At 36.1% G+C, this 22,234-nt stretch overlaps 1 protein-coding gene across 3 annotated transcripts in view; it reads right to left on the bottom strand.

Moving 5' to 3' along the window:
- The window catches only part of CTNNA3 (catenin alpha 3), a 446,797-nt gene that overhangs the window by 408,238 nt on the left and 16,325 nt on the right, over positions 1 to 22,234 (bottom strand). For all 3 annotated transcript variants that reach the window (XM_085301619.1, XM_085301618.1, XM_085301620.1), the window contains exons 3-4: positions 19,351 to 19,543; positions 5,658 to 5,824 (exon numbers count right to left, since the gene is read on the bottom strand). In XM_085301619.1, the coding sequence (XP_085157745.1) occupies positions 5,658 to 5,824; positions 19,351 to 19,543 (360 nt within the window). The remainder of the gene's footprint in view (positions 1 to 5,657; positions 5,825 to 19,350; positions 19,544 to 22,234) is intronic.

The following is a 22,234-nucleotide window of genomic DNA, read 5'->3' as shown; positions in this document are numbered from 1 at the left end:
CCTATCCAGAAGAAATCCCCCCTTTTTTTTCAAAACATCCCCACACACCTCATACCTGAGTTGTCTAAATAGTTGATATAAAGCTTAGAACCGTGAGAATCCAGATAAATTTGCATTCATCTCTGTTTTCTCCTGTTTTGTGAGCCTGACATCATGCAGCTCATATTCCATCTCTGACAATCAAACAGATATCACTGCTCCCTAAATTGGTTTTTCCTAGGCTCTAGGAATCTTTCTCTTGATTCTTCATCAGGAAAAAGCTGATATCCACCTTTCCCAGATGTATGTACCTGCCCAAGACCCAGTTTTCAAGAGGTGTTAAAACTAGCTCCTCCTACAGTAGGTATTTTTAGAGGGCAACATACTGTTTTCTGTTGCTTTCTCTTCTTTTTGCTAGAGCGTACACAGATGGACACAATTTGCCTTTGCTATTACAATCCATGACCCTCCGCTAAAAAGAAGGTGGTTGAGCAGCAAGGAGAAAAGCTGTGTACTTACTTGCCCTGTTGTCCCTAAGACTTTAGTGAGGGTCTGCTCATACTGTACGCTGAATCAAGCAGACATTCTGGAAGAGACTGAATAGTCTGTTGCAAACCAGGAAGCCACTGAGATGCTCAGCTACAAACAAGACTGAAGGGAAGGCTCTACATTACAAAAAGGAGGAGACTGGATTTGATTTCAAGACTTTTCATTTAGCAGTTTTGTTTTTCTCTTCAAAATATATCTACTGTCTTCCATTTGGCGTTTCCGTATTCTGGTAAAACGAGTTTGGGAGCCTTTGGATTTGCTCACTTCAAAGAAATTCTGGAGCAGTAGTACCTGAAGCTCTCTAGCCARTTAGGGTCCCTTCAAAGCCATGTTTCTACCTAGCAAGAAAAGGATGATACTCTTTCTTCAGTGATTCCTATATTATGAGCAAAACGAGAGATTTTATATAAACAGTACCGCAGTCACTGGGGAGACCGTTCCCTAGCAACAGTTTGTTAGAAGAAGAGAGCCGTTAAGTATGTTGCCCTTTCAAGGGAAGCCCTAGGGGTTGTAAAGCCATGAGCCATTAGGGACTTACAAAGTAGCACAGTCAGTGGGCTGCTGCACCAGGAACAGAAGTGTATCCAGGCTCCTATGGCACTAGAGAGGATGTTCACTTTGAAAAATCCAGTTCTTTAAGTAACTGTTAAGAGCTGCTTTTCTTCTGTCACTTACTGCACAATAAAGGCTGCTACGGAATTTGCAGAGTGCGATGAAAACACTAAATCCTAAATCACAAAATCCATGCATTCCACAAGGCATATACTGACCTCAGAACAGCAGCAAGAATCCCTTTCTGCTGGCTGATCAGAAAATAAAGCACATGAATTAAAGGGGAAAACAAAAATCCTCTCTCAAACAATCCTGTAAACCTTTTAATATCTCTTATTTTCAGAGACTTCTCTTAAAACAGGCATGACCCATGCCCGCTGAAGTCAATGGGAAAATTGTGAACATTCTGAGTTTTGCAACCTGCACTTGTACTCCAGGCTAGCCAACTTATTTATTTATTCTTATACTGCATAATACCACAGCATCAAAAAAGTCAGAAGGGAATGTGGAGAGAGCAAGTCACTAAATTCTAGTCAGAGCAAAGTCAAACTGAATACCTAAACCTGAACCACAGGTAAGCCTGACATGACTTACCTCTTTTCTTTTAGGTAACCGTACTGTCACATGAACCATTCTCCTGCTCAGAAGTAATTTAATGCTGATGTATACTCTGCAGGGAAAGCAGGAACAGACAGCATGATGCCCACAGAGGCCCAAATTCTAAATTGCTTCTTATCTGTAGCCATTCTCACTTTTTTTTTCYGGCAAGAACTTAAAGTAACTCTAAGGGTTTTGTAATGATCACTGTCTACGGAGGAGTTACGAAAAATAGGAAGACTTAAACTGTAAATCTAGAAACAGGACAGTGAGGGGGAAAAAAGATAGATAAAACATGTTGGTTCAGCACAATCTGAAACAGATTAGAGAAAGACACRCTGTCAATGCTATCTGAATGAAATTCTCAGAACTTGTTACCTTCTCGCTTTTCTCTTCCRATCAATAAATTCAAGCAATTCCATTAGTCTGTTAATTCACTTAAATAATATTGTACGTCACMTATCATAACGAGTAAGGCTGATAACACAGCTCTGAACGAAAGAATGCAGTTCACAAGATGGTCCTTTTCCTTGACTACATTTCTCACAACTTAGTTTTATGATTAGAGACTTCAAACCTGCAATAAGCATGGGAGATCAGCTAGATAGCTGTTTTTTTAAACTCTTCCATTTTAAAAAAGATTTAAGTTGTTTTTTTTAAAAAAAAAAAAAAAAAAAAACTTCCCTTGTCAATGTGATATACTTTATTTTCTTAGTCAGCACAAATTAAAATGAGCTTACTGTTTGCACTGCACCATCATGTCTGCTGTAAGGCTGCAAATTCCATGAACAGCTATAAACTTACAATGCCAGAATATCGTCAGCCACTGATGCTGTGGCTAACTTCTAATGTGCATTATTTGATATTTACTTTGTTGGGTGAAGAGTCTACAGAATGAAGAAAAAACTGAAATTCTCTTTCATCTTACTAGATTTTGAAATTCAAGTTAAATTCAGTTATTTTCCTGATGCAGCTGGTTATTCACAATAGTATGTTTTTGGATAATATTTTATGTGGAGTGGAATTCCTGCCAGGTTTATAAAATTCTTCTAACCAAACTGACCTGACATTTCTAGTTAAAATACTGCATTTCAATATTTTCATCACAAAATATTTGTTTGATTCAGCATTATATTCTAAATAATAAAATATTACTATAAAAGAGAAGTCAAAACAGTCTCAAATCTAAACAAAATGAACAGAAAAGATAACACTCTGTTATAGACCACATGAACTGGAAGGAGATATTTGGGGATTCTTTTTTTTTTTCCTTGATATACTTAGTATGACAGATGCAACAGATAACAATGTTAGAGGATTTATATGACAGCTAGTCACATTGTCAGTTTCCTTTCTATATTTACTCCATGATTACAGAATGAAATTAAAGTTTAATGACCAAGACTGCATTCTGTCAGTCCAAGCAAGAGTGGAAATACTGCCTGCATGATCCTATTTTCATCCAAGAAAAAACAGGTCTAAAATATTTTGGATGGCAGTGTTGTAATTAACCAGTTTTACTAAATGAGCAAGACAAAGCTTCCAGCATCCCTCAGTGAGTAGCTGTGAAAATAACAGATACATAAATAGGTAACTCCCTAGAAAATACTTTCTAGTTGCATAAGATTAGATTAATACTTTACAAATAGTTTTTGATAATGCTGGACCACTTTCTTTCTTTTTTTTGTATTATATATAAACAAGAAACTTCCTTGGTTAGCATCTATTTCATTTATTTTAATTGAAATAAATAAATAAATAAATAAATAAATATAAGTTATATAACTTATTGGTTATAATTGTTTTTATTTTTAGAGTTAATATTAGTTCAGTCCTTTAAACTTCTTGATTGTATTTGATGAAAATTACAGAGCTCAGAGTTATGGAAATAAAAGGCAATGAAATTTCTCATCTCTTCTCAAATGATTAGTAACAGCTATACCATTCAGCTCTTTGTGAAGAAGAGGATAAAATGGCACAAGCATTCTTATTTTAGAACAAGTCCAAAGATATACTGCTAAAGGTTTATTTAAAGATAATTGTATTTTCAAGTGACATGAACTTGCAAACATTCAGAACATCAAAGCCGATAAAACAAAGACAAGGTCTATTTTCTATACTGCAGCCATTCTGTGAATACTACTTAGAGCAGGTCCACATTTAAGAAAAGCAGAATTCTAAGGGAGCTCTAAATTATAATAATTAAAGTTAAGGAATTTGAAAAGAGCAAAGTCAGGACTCAATAAATATTTTAATTGTATGTCAGTCTGGCTCAGTTGGCAGTGAACAAAAGCTGTTATAATTTGAAGGACATTCAGTAGCACATTATGAAATTATTTTATACTCTAAATCCATTTTCTAATTAATTGATGTCAACATTAAAAGACACCATTACAGCTAGTAACATTACTGGCAAGTTCAACAGCCAGGGCAGAGACTAGACAGACGTGGAAAATGTACTATCTTTTTCTAGGACAAAGCTAAGCCTTCTTATGTGGGCAGTTTGGGGAGAAATACTGAAAATGTAAGAAAAAACTACCCATTTTTAATTGTCTTATATGTAAAATGTAATGAAAGCCTTTTAAAAGGCTGCATCTACAATTATGAAAATACTTCTGTAAAAATGTAATGGGCTACTGACGGGAAAAAAAAATCACATAATTCAAGAAAAATTCCTATAAACACTACAAAAGACATATGCCACTCATTTTGCAGATGATAAATTTCATATGCATATAACAACATAGAAGCTTCTGCATGCCAGTGGTTCATTTAGCCTGTGCTGCATTTCCAGCAGTTGGATGTTTCAAACAAATCACCAAAACCTATAAAACTTTTTTTATTATTATTATTATGAAATACTATAGGACAAAGCAAAATTTCTTCCTACTCTTACTTGGAGCCAAATTTTCATTCCCCTATCCTCAGCAAAATGGACTTGCTTCACAATGGTTCCGTTTAAGCCAGCATGTCCCCCTGTGGTATAAAACATTACCCAAAGAAAGGTCGCACTGATTATCTATTTCTGCCCTGAAACATTCAGAAGTCAATAGRTCCTGGAATATTTTATCAGTCTATCTCACATTACTGAAGATGCTAGGAAAAAAAGAAAACAAAAATAAAACAATTCCTTGCTCGTCTCAGTGAAGACGTACTCTGAATTGAATGCAGCAAACAGTCAGAGAGAAAACTCTGCGACCACAAAAACACATTTAAACAGAGACAAGAAAATCTGCTCACATTGGACACTATTGTTAACATTGAAGAAATTTTAGTTTAGGCAGACAGGAAACATGATGTTGTCTAATTCTGCAAAAGTGGCACAACCACTTCTTATTTTCATACAGGAACAGAATAATGAGGCCATCCCTTCTGTATAAAGGGAGACAGAGAAAAGAAATGACCTGAACTTAGCACTGTTATGACACAGACTACCAAAACACGTTATTCTCTAGAGTTAAAAAAAATCAAGTGTCTTAAAAGAACATTTTCTGTTGACCAGCTTTTAAAGGYTTGCCTGCATTAGGACTTTTTATTTTTTTCTGGCTATAGGGTACGGACATATGGTTGGAGCTGGGGAGTTCCTGGAGGCATTTCTCACATACCCCCTCCCTTGCTTTTCAGCTGCTATCTAACATGAACTGACTTGAATACAATGATAAAAATGGTATCATGCACAAATATCTATATAATAATTCAAGCAAGAAACTAAAAAATTAGAAATAAACGAAATTAAAATATAATCCTAGGGATAATAATYTTCTTCCCCATATCAGATCTATTAAGTTTAGAAGTAGGAGACTTATTTTGGGTATATTCTACAAATCTAGTCTAGAATCTACACTTCTACCAATTGCCAAAACGTTACACATACAAGATCTGCAACTCTCAAGAACAAAAAGAAAATTCAAGGCAGGAGAAGCCACTAGTAGACACTTCTCTGGCTAAAGGGAGCTTCATTTAAGTCCAATTTTACTCACCACACTTAAATGTTCCAATAGGTATGCCACATCAACCATGTCTGCCAGAATAAGAAGCCTTGTGACAGCTGCAAGCAGAGACCGTGCTGCTTGGACAACAGCTTGCCTCTTGGGTAGGTAGCAGGGATCACTGGTAAACTCCTCTGCTGATACCTTTAAAGCTTGACCTGCAAAATAGATTCCCTTAGAATACATTCCAACACTCAGGGGTGGGGGGAATAGTTAAAACTCAATTAGTTATTTGGCAAATCAAAAGTATTAGCAACAGAACTAGCAAAATTTTATTGCCTTCAAGGTTTGAAATGAGAGGCAGTTATTGCAGATCATACAGAATAATTCGACACTGAATGTTATTTCCTTTCTGTTCTTCTGATTCATTTAATTCTGAAATAATTCCCTTGGCAATCATACTCTTAACTGGACATAAGCAGGCCAGAGATGCTATGTTAAACATTTCTAGACGCTGTTTTTTATATTACTATGTACTTCATTGTCTCTACTGTTAAATAGATCTTGGTCACAGGAGGRTCACAGGAGGGAACCAAGTATTGTTCCTCTTATTATAAACGTAAGTTAATGGAATGAAAATCTCATATGCCCCAACATCTGWCTCCAAAACATGCGAAATCTATCCAACAAATCCAGTAACCATGCCTTTACATAACAATATACTGCTCTCCATCATGAAGTTTTGCAAATCAGACTTGAATGACTGTCATGTTCCCAACAGCAGCCATTCTGTGCAGAAAATAAAACTCCAGGGGCACAATCTAAGATCTCGGGTTCAAACTCATCTAATAGCACATACAAGAAGCCCCTATCTATGCAAGTAATGAATTGTTTTCATTTTTCTCCTTTATCATTTATTTAATTATATGTACATTCAAAATAAAATCACTATTAACAAGCAGCAAGAAGCATCTTAATCTTAAATGCAAACATTATCATCTGTTGTCCAGATAGTCAAGTCTCTCACATAAGCTGAGAAAAATCCAGACCAACTTAATTTCAAAAACATCTGCTTTCACTGAATACCCCTTCAGATGGAAGCCTCATTTGGCTGAACTATTTCAGAATATTGAAGTTCAAGTTATCCTGTGTAGACAAAATTGTACAGCAGAGCATTTTCATGCAAGGAAACTGAGAGAAACATAGGTGTGAGGCAAACTTCAAATTACCACACCCATGCACAGATCAGTCTGATAGATGTTACTACATCATTTCTCAAAGGTACTTCCCAGCTAAAAAACAAAATGAAGTACCATAGTAAGTAGTGCAGGGCTGGCCAAGTTGCTCCAAGAGTCCCGAGATGACTTAGCACATTGCAGCAAGTGCTCTTTATCACCAATGGGAAATGCTTCTTAGTGCATAGAAATGCTAGAGAGATACAACAAGGACCAGTTGCCACGCTTCTCCTTTGGGGGAAGAAGTCTGTGTAGCATTTCAAAAAAAAAATCRTAGAAATAAAGCATGAAATGGTCTTATCAAGGTTGACATTTTTATCAATTTCTTCCAAGCTAGCATGATGCGTTTCTGCTAATGTGGGCAGCAATGACAAAAACAATGACAAACAGCTGAGTTTACTTCCATCATTCTGTCACTTAGACTATCCTGAGAAAAGAAATGCCACTAAATTCATTTCTAAACGCACTGCAAACTATTATCACCTTACTGGTTATGGCACAACTCTGAGAAAACTGGCTCTCTAAAAGCACTGGAAAAACTTGCTGCACAAGCACAAATGGCTAAAACACATGGCTGGCCCAACTCTCTACATCAGTCTGTAAATCGAAAAAGGATGAAAAGTAATAAAGTGAATAGTTTCTGCTGTGCTAAAATTAAACAACATCATTAGAAAACACAGTGATTAAAAGATTACATATTCATGAAGCCAGCTCTTCATATGTTGATAACTGCCTGCTTATCTTAAACTTGTCCTGTGTTTTGGATGCATCAATAAAACACTTAAATTTTGATATTGCTCCAGGGTTAAACATTGTATTTCTTAACCAATATTATTTCTACCTACATCTATAACATCTAAGTCTTGATGTAATACAAGGTACATTTTTCCAAGCAGTCAATTGTACCACAGATGTTTTCCACACAGAAAGTCAGAGTGCAGGAACATGCATGTATTTTGTTGCTCTTGTCTACAAACTCTGAACAAAACTAAGGACAAAATATTGCCTTTTGAAATAACGCAATATAGTATCCTTGGCACTGTATAGCTTTACTCTAAGGTAAGAAGTCTGGACAGGGCTCATGCAGCAATRCAGTCGACCTGTCTACTTCAAGCTATCTGGTAGTAAAATCAAAGCTAGAGTCATGCAAAGAGTTTTGCTAGTTTTGCTATCTGAATCAAGTATGTGTTTGTGCAATCTCTGGAGTCTTCAAATCAAACACTAGGCAACTAGATTTATACAGAATACATACAATATGTAATTCACGTATATTCATAGAAATACATATAAACATGAGGGATTTCCTGTTAAGCACACAGAAATATACTTCCGTGTGTTTCCTAAATGAGAATTGAGGGAGACCTATTGAAGCATATCAAGGTTTGCCCAACTGACACGATATATGACTCCATTTTTCAGAATTTAGGTAAAATCAAGATGTTCTTCCTAGAAATTGTATTTGAGCAAAAAAAAAAAAAAATGAACAAATGTTACAGAAAAATCTATTAATTACAACAGAGCCCACACACCAGCACTATTAGGCTGATTCTCAGAACACTGAATATATTCAATATGTCGAGGTTCACTAACTTTCTAATAATCCCATCTTTGAAAACAGTGCTTGCTGTTTTGCTTTTAGATTTGTTAATGTCATTGTTCAAATAAAGGATCAGAATTTATTCCGACTATTCAAAAGAAAAYGCCTAATGAACTACTGTTCTTTTACATCTTACACAGTGCCTTATGTCCATGTAATTGAACAAGTAATATAGATTTTAATAACAATATTTCACTGCTTGATAGTACTTTATTTCTTACCTTCAGTATAAGGTAAGAATTTAAAAGAAGAAACCCCACATTAAAGAAAATATCTGATATTATTGCATTTTCTCTATCAGTACTAAAAACCAGTTATTCTCATTCTAAAAAGATAAAACTATTCAGAGTTTTCAGAAACTAAGTCTTTGTTAAAACTGTGTATTATCCACAAAAAGAACAGCCTTCCTATAAATCAACTCAGTCCTAGTAAACTTTCATTTATTAGCTGAAATTCATTTAAATGTCCACTTCCACTTCTGCACTGAGTTGAAATTCTCTATCAGAGCATAATTCTATCTAACATTCATAGATATGTTTTATGTATCTTAACAACATACTTAGCAATGTCCATAAATAGTAAGAATCACACTAATTTGAGATCAGTTTCTAGCACCTGTTATGTCACAAACCAGTGAAACTAAAAACTATTCATTTCTTGCACTCGGGCCATCAAATCAAAAATTTCTTTGGTAATTGGCAAGATGCTGCATCACAGCTGTGCATATCCTAACAGAAAAKTTACTAGAAATAAAAATCATATACTAATCAAAAAGACTGATTTTTAAGTTTTTCCATTTCCCCATCTGCAATGGATAGAAACATTTCTCTAGATGAGTAGTATTTTCAGTACTGGTAGCAGTTTCAAAACACTGGTTTGAGCCCAATAATCATTAAAAAAAAAAAAGTAAACAGAGAAAACTTCTTACATGCATGTATATCTTTAGATATACTTTTAGGGAACTGATCACTACATATGCTAGTAAATTAAAAGCAACTTCGGAAGTTTTAGTGGTTATTTAGGATACAAATTCTGGAAATTCTTTGTGATTTAATAAAGAGATAGGAAATATAGTGCATTATAATTCAATACAGAGTAACATGAAGTTAAAAATTTTGCTATTTCTTTTCTCTTATGATTTTAAACAGAAATAAAACCTTCCAAATTTCTCAGAACAAACTGTTTAAATGAACAACCTGACAAACTGTCTCCATTTTATTTTCATATTTAACTGCCATCTGTTTATCCTGTCAATTATTGGTTTTGAAGATACTAAGCTGGACATGGTATCTTTCAGGCTGTAAACAACAAGTTAACATCACATCTTCCATGTATTTGAAATGTGTACACTGTAGTGTAATTTAGATCAGTATATTGTCACATTTTTAAATACATTTGCACAAAAACAAGAAGCAATATCTGCAGTTTAATACGACAGCAAAACACAAAACAATGCAAATTTATTGTTTAATCAAGATGTATGAGCTTTGAACTTTAAACAGATGTCCATCTGGGTCCCTGAGTCCCCACTAAGTCCGAGCCCTCTTGCTTTGCAAGGAGGGTCCATGAGGCAAAAGGTACTCCGGATTGGGAAAAGAGGCAAGTACTGTTAATCCCCTCCYCCCTCCTCAAATTACTCTGCTTTGCATGGACAGAGAGGAAGAAGAAATAACCCTACAGCCTAAATGATTAGATGATCAATGAGAAAAAGTAGACACACTACACATTTAACATACAATAAAGGATTTTTCAAACCAAGAAGTGCTGGATCCCAGGCCCATATGTCAACTAGAGAGTGTCTTATCTGCTATCATGGGCTCCATGAAGGTTTAAAGAACCCGTTCAAAAACAGTACAGAAAGACTGACAGACCATTCTCCTCCAAACTCACTATCATGCCTTACACCTTGATGAATAAGGCTCTCCTTGGGGAAATGAGAGATAAGGGTTTAAGTCCACAAAAACACAAGAGAGCATTCTACCTCTGATAACACCATCTTGGTCAAATGCTTTACAGTATCTGCAAAATAAAGGGAGGACCTCTTCCTAACTTCTCTTTCCTCTCGCCCATTCTGGAAATCCCCTCTCAGATTTCAGCTTAGGCTCTTAGCCTCAGAATCACAAATGAAGTGAGAAGCCATAAAGCAGCCAAAGCAGGTGAATATTTAAGATACATTTTTCTCCTTAAAAATATTCCTGTCACCCATCTTCTGCAGCTCCCTATTCAGTAGGTTGTTTTCTGTGGATCTCATTCTTAGCCACAACACTTCACATGCATTGAGGAGAAAACTTAAGCACATATTTTGAATGTTGTTACTATGAGGTTACTAAGGGCCTCAAATTTGGACAGCAAATTGTGACACTTTTTTTTTTTCCTACTTACGTTTTTTTCTGTCTGAAAAAATCTCAGTGTTCTCTGTGTGCTGAACAGGCCCCTCAGTCTCTACTTGTTTCAAGATAAAAGAGATTTTTTCCCAAAGCTAAAAAGGGAAAGAGCTTTGGAACTGAAAGATCAACCATCTAAAATGTCCTTTAACTTAATAATGATCTGTTTGCAAATAGGGCAAATTACTTGAGCTTAGTTACAGTTAACTGGGAAAAAGAGGTATCTAACAGTGAATCACTGCACACCATTTCAGCACCCGCATTTTTAGCATTTTAGGGCTCTTAACCCATATGGCATTCAACCAGGCTTAAAATTCATTTCACACCTATTTCTACTATTTTGTTCTTTTCACACTACACAGATATGAGTCAGAATTATACAATTATATAATACAACATTTGGACAACCACTGAGTTACCCCAGTCATGTTTGGAATTCAAGTGGAGTGAATCACACAGAGATTTATTCCTGTTGGATCAGATTCTTTACCAACAAACAAACAAGTACATGAGCAAGACGAGCCAGAAGTGTCTGAAACATGATGAATTTCTTAAAAATGAGCTGGACATAAACCAAGAAGTCCAGACGAAATTTAGAATGGTCATAGGATCATGACCCCAAAACAGAGGTATGAGAYGCAGTCTAGGCCAATCAGAGCCATGAGTAAAAGCAGCAGGAAATGACAGCTTCTGTATCAACAGTTAGAATTTTCTTCAAAAGCAGTAGATTGCATGACAGTTTAGAGCACTTTAACCCTTCTCCAATTTTATTGTAATTTCCATCAAATTAATACTCCTCTCTAATTACATTTGTCATAAACAATGAAACACCAAAGGATGAGTGCGTGAATTTAGTGACATAAACATAGAAACAGAAAGATGGGAATATATGTTACTTTAGACATTCAGATTAAAGCCGACTGGAAGCCAAGATACATCATAGCTACATAACCAATGGAGGAAGTCAAACACCTCCAAGGCATTATTCAGCACATGAGGATAGATGATTCCCAAAGTAAACAGTGTTACTACATTAGCTGATCAGCTGCTGACCACTGTTGTCAAATGGCTGCTACCTGTGTGCACGCTTATAAAAATCTACAGGAAGAGGTAGAGACAATTCAGCCATAGGTAATTTTTTAAAAAAATTAGAGTGCCCACACATTTTACAATACCAAAAAATTACCTGAAAAATCTCTTAAGAAATAATACAACCATGAGCCAGTTGGCAAATCTGCTCTTGGCAAATAGCTGATAAATCCATGCAGTTCTGCAGGGCTGTTAGTTGATGGCAGGCAATCTGTCTATACAGATGCTTGCAGTACAGCAAGCACCCCTCAGAGATAGTGGTCAAAATTACATTCAGACAACAGCTATATGTTCTTCCTTTCTTTAGGAAAGATCATCAGAATTCTTATTTAATTTCTTTTAGTTGATTTTCTTTCTCCTTAATCACATTCCTCTCTCCTATTCGTTTTCACATCTGGCTTTCTCCTTGCTTATTTGCTAGTTTTAATTGCAGCAGTGTGAAAGCCACCGAGAATGCTGTGAATTTTGTACCATTCTTTCTCCTCCCACAAGGAAGTATTGTTGCCAAAAAAGTCCTGTCACCCACTCCAGTGAACTGCATCCCTGAGGTAGGCGGATTTACAGTTCCGGAGAAACACAGTTGTTAAAGRTAGCTCAGTGATGGAGGCAGGGAGGTATTGGAGCCAATAAAAAGAGAGAATTTCTATTCTCCTGATGTTCCCTGGACTATGCAATGTGTTAAGCATCAAAATGTGTTCTTAGACACTCAGTCTTCCAGTAGCTAGGTTTGCACTGCTAAGTCACTTGAGCTTTTTTTTTTTTTTTTTTTACTGCTGAAGGATATATGCCTGCATAATATACATTGTAATTATCATGTCTTCAGTGATTATGAAGATATGGATTACTTTAGCTACATCTGAAGTAACAATGAATCTTCTAGTTATTGAGGACAGAAGAACAAATACCTATGTGTGACTGCTGTTGTCTGCACATCTAGTAGGAGCAAGTCTTTCTGTAAGAATCCCTCTATGAACAATTTGAGAGACATGTCAGTTTATGAGTTTATTTCAAACTCAATGGAAAAATCAATGGCTTATACCAACAACAGCAAATCTATGACCTCTGATTTACACTAGCATTTGAAGTCCAGCAGGCATGAATTCCCTCACAAGCAGAACCATGACCAGAGAAGGTTGGGAATCAGTGTCTTGTTGAATGTAAAACTACCCACCTTTTCCAAAAACACACAGATGAAGCAATACTAATCACTAGCATGATCACCTATCCTCTTCCCACAAGCATCACCTTTATCTGCTRCAGCAAACAAAGAATTCTGCTTCAGTCAGCCAGTTGGATGTGGGACTATTAGCATCAGAGGAAAAGAGATAAGTATCTCCTACATGTTCCTAATATTCAACAGCATGGTAACTCAGATTCTCGCAATAACTTTCTACAGATATTACTGGACATATTTTTTTCTGCCACACAGGTTCTCTCACCCCACTCAGATACTACTGTATTCTGTTGCACTGCAATTATTTTACTGCTTCACACAAGGAAGTTCCATTTCCACTATCATACAGCTGTTCCTGATGTGTAATCAGAGCCACCACATACGCCCACATTTTATGCCTTGCATCAGTATCTTCATTCCCCCTTTCCCACTCAGGGACATCGGATCCAGCACTGGTGATGTCAGAAGCAGCTTTTCTATGAGGGAGCTGTTCTTGGTTTGATGAAAAGAGTTTATAGCACAGGTGATTTTAAGACACTTTGATACCCTAATTATGTTTCCAGAATGGCTCCCCAGTACAGGAGAGATACAAACACATTGAAGTAAGACCAGCAAAGGGACACAGAAATGATTAAGGGCCTGGAACATCTCTCATGTGAGTAGAGGCTGAGAGCGCAACGGACTGTTCAGCCTGGAGAAGAGAAGACCGAGGGAAAATCTTATCAATGTGTATGAATATCTGCTGAGAGAGTGTAARAAAGGTGGAACCACACTCTTTTCAGTGCTGCCCAGTGACAGGATGAGAGGCAATGGTCACAAACCAAAACACAGGTGATTCTATCTGCACATAAGGAAAAGCTTTTTTACTGTGAGGGTGACTGAACCCTGGGACGGGTGCCCAGAGAGGTTGGAGATACTCATAAGCTATCCGGACAGGGTCCTGGGCAGCCTGATCTAGCTGATCCTGATTGAGCAGGGGGATTAGATGATCTCTAAAAGTCCCTTCTAACTTCACTCTGTGATAATGCAAGAGATCACTCTCCTCTCCCTTTAATGAATATCCTTACAGTACCTTCTCCATTTTTTGCCAGTGAATGGTAATTTCTTCTAAGCCAAACTTTTATCTCCCTTATTTTCTGTCAGAAGACATACCAAATCTGAACAATCAAAATATCAGATGAGATTTCCTAATTTTCTCTCRAAAGTTAACTGAAAATTCAAAATTTAACACCAGCAAGTAATGCTTTTAACTATGCTATGTGTGATTTAAGGCTTATCTAGGAACACAGTTGAGACACAATAACAGCTAAACACATACAACACACTGACATTGCAATAGATGGAAACAACACGGGCAACAACTGTTGCACTTCTGACCATACAGGGTCACTAAGAAATGGCAATAAATATCAAACATTTTAGCTGCTGTGGCTGTTTGAAAAATAAATTGTAATCACACTGTCAAGTAAATGCAAAAAAAAAAAAAAAAATCATTCTTGCCACGCAAATTCAGACAATAATGATTCCTTCCATAAACTACATCACTGTTTAAAAATGATTAAGCATCAGAACTGAGACACAGGTTACATASTGTGATATCTGGTGTCAGAAGTATTTGTTGTTGAACAATGCTTCTTATTCCTCTTTATTAAAGGTTAGTTATTTTACAACTATTTCATAGCATATTATGAATCAGAAGGCATTTTTTTGAAATGTTCTATATATGAAATCTGGCAATTAGATTTTTTTCTAAAATGTTTATATCTGGTTTTAATATCCTATTTTGTCATTAAATATATAATACATACATACATATATATATATATATATATAATATATATACACACACACACACACACACACACACTCACACATACGTCTACAAGAGTACCCTTTAAAGCAACTTCACCAAACCATATCGAAAGGAAGACATGGCAATTCCTCAGTAGCTTTCTGGGTGAAGCTCAGAGCCTACTGACAGCCTGCACAGGCCTGCCTCGTGATCCATTTTAAGAGTGTTGCAGAAGGAGAATCGGAATGTGGAAGGAGATAGCCCTTATAAAGGACTATTTTGAAAAGAAGCTCAAAGAAAAATGCATAAAAACTCCATATTAAAACAATCAGACTGTAAGTCTTTGATAAAACTTTCTAGAGGTAAGCAACAGCAGAAACTGAATGTATCCAGGAAATATGCCTGCCATCCATTAAAGCAACATTGCATTCAGATGTCAATAGCAAAATTCAACTGAATTTGAGAGACCGAAATCTCATACACTGATACCATTCATTGAGACCAAACTGCAGTCAGCTATGCCATAACCATGCCTCCATTTCTGAAAACATTACAAGTCATGAAATGAGTTAAATACAACATATTAACCTTCTCACGTCTGCTCTTCCCTTGGCCTGCTAACTTGTCTCTTTACTCCCCCAAGAAAATATTATGAACAGGATTATCATCATCATTCTTGAAAAAATTCTATCACTTCTCCAAAATGAACTCCTAACGCTGAACTCCAAAGGTAACTGGAGCATTTGCACACTGGCCGTACCCATTCAAAATCTTCGTCACAATCTTCAACTTAACATGCTCAGTGTGAGTCAGAAGCTAGAACATGAACAGAAGAGAGATCTTATTTACACTTTCCAGATGTTAGTCTGTCACTCTAGGACTGATAGTTTGGTCCAAATCTGAGTGAAATTATGTAGAGGATTGTTTCAAAATTCCACTATCTAGTAATAAAAGCTGCAGCCACATGCAGAAATTCATAACTGATTTAAAAGCATACGAATAAAAACACCTGCCAGTCACCATAAAAAAAATACACTCACAAATACTGTATGCTATGATATCGACAGCAAGTAGCTGCATGTAAACACATTTTATCAGAATTTAYGGCCCACATCCTTCCAGAGAGCTTGAAGCGAATCACATTACACATCTAACTGCAGCAAAATGTGATTTGAATAATACAAAATAAAGTTACATACRATGTGGCATACCACAAATTAAAAAATACATATACAGCTCAAAGTCTAAAAATACCTGCAAAATTAATAAGCTATGTATTGTACAATTGTTCATGAACTTCTTAAGATTTGCTGAACTGTTCAGCAAATCTTTGGAGGAAGATGTGCTGTGAGCACTCTATTTGTCATTGCATAATGATAGGTGATAATACTGACTTAGCTTTTTTTAAAATGTATGAGCTGTATATACATCTGCTTTATGCACTATTTATTTTTGTAGTCATCTCTGGTCTTGGCTGAGAATCAATAAACAAATGGAAAATGTGAAATGTTTTCGCATTATCTATGTGTAAAAATCATTATAAAACCATAAGTTTCCTTTGTATCCTGTGTTACCTGCCTAGAACGGATGGGTTACAGGAGTACTTCAAAATGAATGACTTAAAAACAAAACCCACCTGATCAGTTTAAGAGAGAGCAATGATATTTGCTGGTTATAACCCTTTTCATCTCAAAAGCACCCTGAAGTACCTCAGACAAAATACGCATACATCATAAATGCTGAAAAGTAGCCACCTCTGGAAGCAGTAAGAAGCCAGTATCTAGTAACCACTACCCTGCACAGCAGCCGAGACTCAGAAATTGGCCCAACTGCACATGCAGGAAGACAAAATACAAAAGAAAAATTATCTGAAGTAGTTGCAACTTTACTAAGAGCAGATGATATGAAGACCTGACTTAAATGATTGATGCACAGTCTTTCAGGCACAAATTGTCACGTGGCTTAAGAATGCTGCTCAGCAGTGAAAAAAAGAGATTAAAGTCTACTTTGCCCTCTGATAAAACCAAGCTTGGTTACTAACTCATCTGATAACATGGTCTGACAATAATTTTATGGAGTAGATCATTGCTCTTTGCTTGCCTGTTCTCACTTATTTGGGAAGGCTTCCATCAGTCCCTCTTAATCTGATCCCAGGCAAACACTTGGAACCATTCATTTATGAAATTCAAGGAGTGTTGATGAGAGGAAATCTTTCCCACGTGACCATGAACCAAAAGCATTACTTCTCTATCCCTTTTTTCTCCGAGACCTTCTCCCAAATCAGTTTTTAAGGTTGATTTCTACAGGAACCTGTTTTGGACACCTGCCATCCGAGATGCAACTATTTCAGCTTGGCCTTATTCACCCGGCCAGCTTATTCACCAAACTTCCACGGGGAGAGCAAAAATCAGAGTTTGTAACAGATACAGCCTGAAAGAAAAAAGTGACTAACAGTGTTCTCAGTAGATCATAAAAGCTAGTCCTATTTGGGGAGTCTGGATGGAAATGGTGAGACGGGTCATTAGGAAATTGGAATAAAGCATAAATTGGCCAAATACGAGCTGCTCTATCAGGGAGGGCCTTCAGAAGCTTAAAAAAGAAATCTTTCTCTTATTGTAGTCTCAAAATGTAACTCCAGAGAGCCCTACATTATCTTCTCAAATTAAATCCTTGCTACCTCACAAAAGAAGAAAATTATCTGTTTTCAAACTTCCATCTAAAAGACATTAATCACTGATTCATGAAAACAGTTTTTTCAAGAGCAGCACTGAAGCATGTATAAACTTAAACATTTCCTTAACAGCCTTAATTAATTCCTGTCTTAACTTGGGGGGGGGGGGGGCAAAACACTCACCAATGTGTTTTTCCACAATGAGGCCTAGCTTGCACACTACTCTATCAGTGCTATCAGAGAAAATTACATTCAAGTATCTCCAAGCTGAAAAATCCACACAACAAAGCATATTTTTTGTACATATCCCAGCTTCATTTAACCAGTCCTATTTCTCTCCAACTTACTAGCACTTTAAAACATTGACAGCGGTACAGTTATTGTCAATGCCTAGCATGTACTTGCTTAATAATTGTTGCTGTCTCTAACATAGTTCAATAAAACTACCTTTACAGCACATTCGGAGAATCTACAGAATGTAATAAAATAGCTTGCAAATATGTTATTGCTAATAATTCATTATTTAAACTAGAAATTAACTATCTATGAAGTTCAGAGACATCTGTATCACATGGCTTGAAAAGAATCATTAAACTAATTTGAAAATAAATACCATAACACCAGACAATTACTGCAATATATAATGGGCCAAACTATTAAGATTTGTATCCAATGCAATCTTGCACAGTTTAGCTGGATTGAATGTGGCAAGAGTCAAAGTGTGTGTGTGTGCGCGCATGTGTGTGCATGCACGCATGCATGCGTTGCCACTAACAGAATATTACCTAATCTAATCAACTTGGCAATGACCTTTTTGATAAGGAAAATACTTTACAATTTCTAAATTATTTTTAAAGTCAAATACTGCTCTCAGTGAGCTTGGCAAAGTCTCGGAAAAATCCAGTACAGCTAAAGGGTTTCTCCCACCAACTTTTTACACTGGTGGATACTGCAGGATTGTTTACAGAATTAAGCCCTTTACAACATCAAGTCTCTGGTTTAGGCTTCATGTGCGTCATTGCCAGGTCTACATGCCATCTTCTTGCTTTTCACTCATCAGGCATTTTAAAATTGGTGCATGAATATTTAGACATCAGTGAGCGCTGTAACTCTTATTTCATGTATCTATTTTCCAGTGAAAAGTGAATACTCTAAACAGTACTGAAAATCACAGCTCAATATGGTTGAAGTTGTGCTAAACTCCACAAATATTTTGATGAAACATTTTGGTGCAAATGCTCAAAAAGAAGTTTAACTTAAGCAGCTTGATGTTGCTTGGTTTTAAGTAGAGAACTACAAAATCTAAGCAATTTTAGTATGTCCTTCATTAAAAAAAAAAAAAAAAAAAAAAAAGGATTTTTCTCTGTAAAAAATTCTTCTTCTGTCCTGAACTCATAGGGAAACAAAAAATTCCAGAGTCATAAACATGAAAAAGGACTATTGGGAAAAAGACTCAAAATGAGATCCCCTTCTCCCATACTAAATTTTGCAGATAGTAATTTGCCAGCTATGACTTGTCATCCAAGTTTTCACGGGAGCTGGCAATATTATCTCTTTTTTCCCAACAACCAAATCCCTGACAGGAACACGTTCATTTTTGGCAGAGAAACCAAAAAAGTAAACAAACATAATTTTCATGCAATGAAAAATGAAACAGAAGAAATTTGTACTTCCCAATATGGTCACAGCTGGAAAAAACTTCTATCTTACTAAAAATATTTTACTTAAAGTTTTTTTCATTAATTAATTTTGATAGTGAGGTTACAACATGTTTAAGCTAATCCCTCAGGGTGCATGCTTACTCTCTTTTTGTACATCATGGAGGGCTGAATGAAGTTCCTCTTTAAACACAGTTGCTTCCTTGGCAATTTTTGTTCCCTTGTCCAGTAGATTCCAAGTGGCTTCTTCCACAGAGGCTAGCAAGACACGAGCTCTTTTTGAACGTCCCTTTTTCTTGCTAGAAGGATTCTGTGGACAGTTCACTAGTGTTGTAACCTACRTTTAAAAGAAACAAGACGACAACAGTGGTTTAAGTTCTGCAACAAGTTAGTTAAYGTTGTTTTCATGTTTTAAAAATCAAATTAATATAGTTGAGAATAAACAATGGGATTCTCTCTGCTTTGGAGAGCAGCAGGCAAGCCCAGCATGCACAGTGAGAATGGGCAAAACTATCAATTAAAGTTTGACAGGTCACACTACCTAAGATGCATGATCTTTGCGTGCTTCATTCTAAAGGCATCAAAGTCAAGTCAGTGGAAACCTCACTGTCACATTAGATCTAATACAAACTACTGACATTGCTTTTGGTAAAATTTCTTTATGATACAAAAATAACTTACGATATTTATAGAGACCTCAGTCAAGGTAGGCATTATAATCAGTGCTTCATCTTCCCACACTTCTCTGTCTCCCAAGCTATCTCAGGAACAAATACCCAAGATGAGTACAGATGCATCYCAAAATGCTTTTTCTTCTTGCAGAGGAGGTTCACAGTGGTCAGAATTCAGCACTTTAGAATTCTGAGGGGTTTTCACACATTAACATTGTACATAATTTTACCCACAATCTAGATTACAGCAGCTTTGTCCAAACTGTAGCTTTTAACAATACACTTCAACATTCATAAAGAAGTTATTTTTATACAGTAACCCACTCCAAATTCCTCATCAGCTGAGCACAACCTCCACACTCCAACAGAACGTTTCTAACAAACTGAAGCATTGCTTGAGCTGTCATAATAAGGGAACACGCCTAAGAGATTTTTAAAGAAAAGTGTTATACAGACATTTCAAAACACACTTTATTTTCATTAAGTTCACCGATGTTTTTTCAATCCTCCTACTTCCGTTCTCTGTGCCAGAACACAGACAGTATAATATTAAGCAAAAATCTAATCTTGGAGCTCAGTGAGTACAYTTCATGTGTACATAATTGTTCGGGTTTGTTAAATGGTGTTCCAATCATGTTAAAGCAGCCTATTTCTTTGTGCAGTAAGGAAACTGACAATATCATTGCACAAGCAAAGCAAAAGCTGTGTTTGAACTTTCTAGTCCAACATGCAACTTAGCTCACAGCTGCAGCACAGCTTGTGGTTTGAGCTCATCTACGGAAAAGTGCTCCTTTCACAAGTATACAATAAGGATAAGTTCCTGTGACCAAGTTCACTATTAAACCTTGTCCATGAATCCATACACTTTCATGCTTCTCATGAATCAACACTTTTAAAAAGCAACTCTAACAAAGATCCTCRGGAAGCATTTCTTCGAACACATCCTTGAAAGAAAAAGCCTTGGCCCCTATCTTATCCATGTGGAATTTTGGGATAGAGAACAAAGACCAACCTCTTGTTATCAGCTACCTTGGAAAGTCACAAGACAGTCAGTCACACAAATATCTCTGGCTCAGATTATTAAAGAGAGCTTGCGTATTTTTCTAACTGAAGCTCAGCCACAAGAGAAAGTAAATGAAATTATTTATTGCACATAAACCAACCAGCTGGTAGAGAATGCACTGTGAGACTCTAAATAATTTTTAATTTTAGAAACCCTAAAACATTATTTCTAGAGTATTTAATGCAGAATCTACAATAACATTTTAAAAATGGTTAAACAGCTTACAGGCTGACACTTCTTACAAAGAAGGCAGAAAACTGAATGTAAAAAATTTGAAAGCAACCCCAACAACCTATTAATTTAAAGACATCATTTAAATGTCTTACTTTTTTAATCACCATTCCAAGAAACATTTTACTAGCATATTTTATATCTCTGMTTTTTACTGTAGTTTCATTCTTAAGTGAAATACCATTCCATGTAGTGTTTATTAATATGTTTTAGAAGAGGAGGAAAGCAAATAAAACAAACAGAAAAATACAAAAAATAGTCACTCCTACAGGTGAAAGCTCACGACTGCAAGACTTCCTCTTCAGCAAAACTGTCAAGAAAYATCAGAAATTAAAACAATGATTTTCATGGAAATGGGTCTACTKCTATTTAACAGAGGCAGCTTCTTATCTCAAATACCAATCAAAATTTGACCAGTAGTCCTTGGCTCAAAGAGGTTAATGGATACAGAAACACTACTCAGACCACTCTACAGATTCTCAAGGATGAATGCAAACACTTTTTGCAGATCTTAGATAGAAAAAAATTGAACTACACAGTAGTTAATGTTGTGTGCCCTTTAGATCCATTGTCAATACAGTTTGTACTGTAAGGATAGAATAGAGTCAAAATGATAGCATTATAGGAAAAAGAATCAGAAGTTTGTCCCCATTTGTCCAGTTTATGCCTTATTGCATCTCTTAGTTATAAATACACTTTCTTATTGCTGTACACAACATGCCTATCTCCCAGCATTCAGCAGAAATCATTTATCATCAAGAGGTTATTTTGTATCTGTCGGAAGAGAAACAAAGTTGTATTAAAAGCACAAACTTTTTGTAAGTGTGATTTTCAAGTCCATATGTTATCATAGCTGTAAAGCTGAATAATGTTGTTGGTACTTGTTATTGCCAATCTTTATTAGGCTGGAGGAGGGTTTTGTCATGGTTGCCGCAAATACTGAATTCCTAGGGAACCGTGCTGGAATTCTTAAGAAGTTATACTCAGTTCCTGACTAGCCTTTAAATACAGACCTTTAATATTTCAGTGGTTACGGAAAATAATGCTTTGGTACCTTTAGAAC

Source organism: Rhea americana, unplaced genomic scaffold (genome assembly GCF_003343005.1).
Source record: "Rhea americana isolate MKP2758 unplaced genomic scaffold, rheAme1 scaffold_179, whole genome shotgun sequence".
NCBI lineage: Eukaryota > Metazoa > Chordata > Aves > Rheiformes > Rheidae > Rhea > Rhea americana.
The sequence above is the reverse complement of the archived record's forward strand: the minus strand, read 5'-3'. Positions and strand labels throughout refer to the sequence as shown.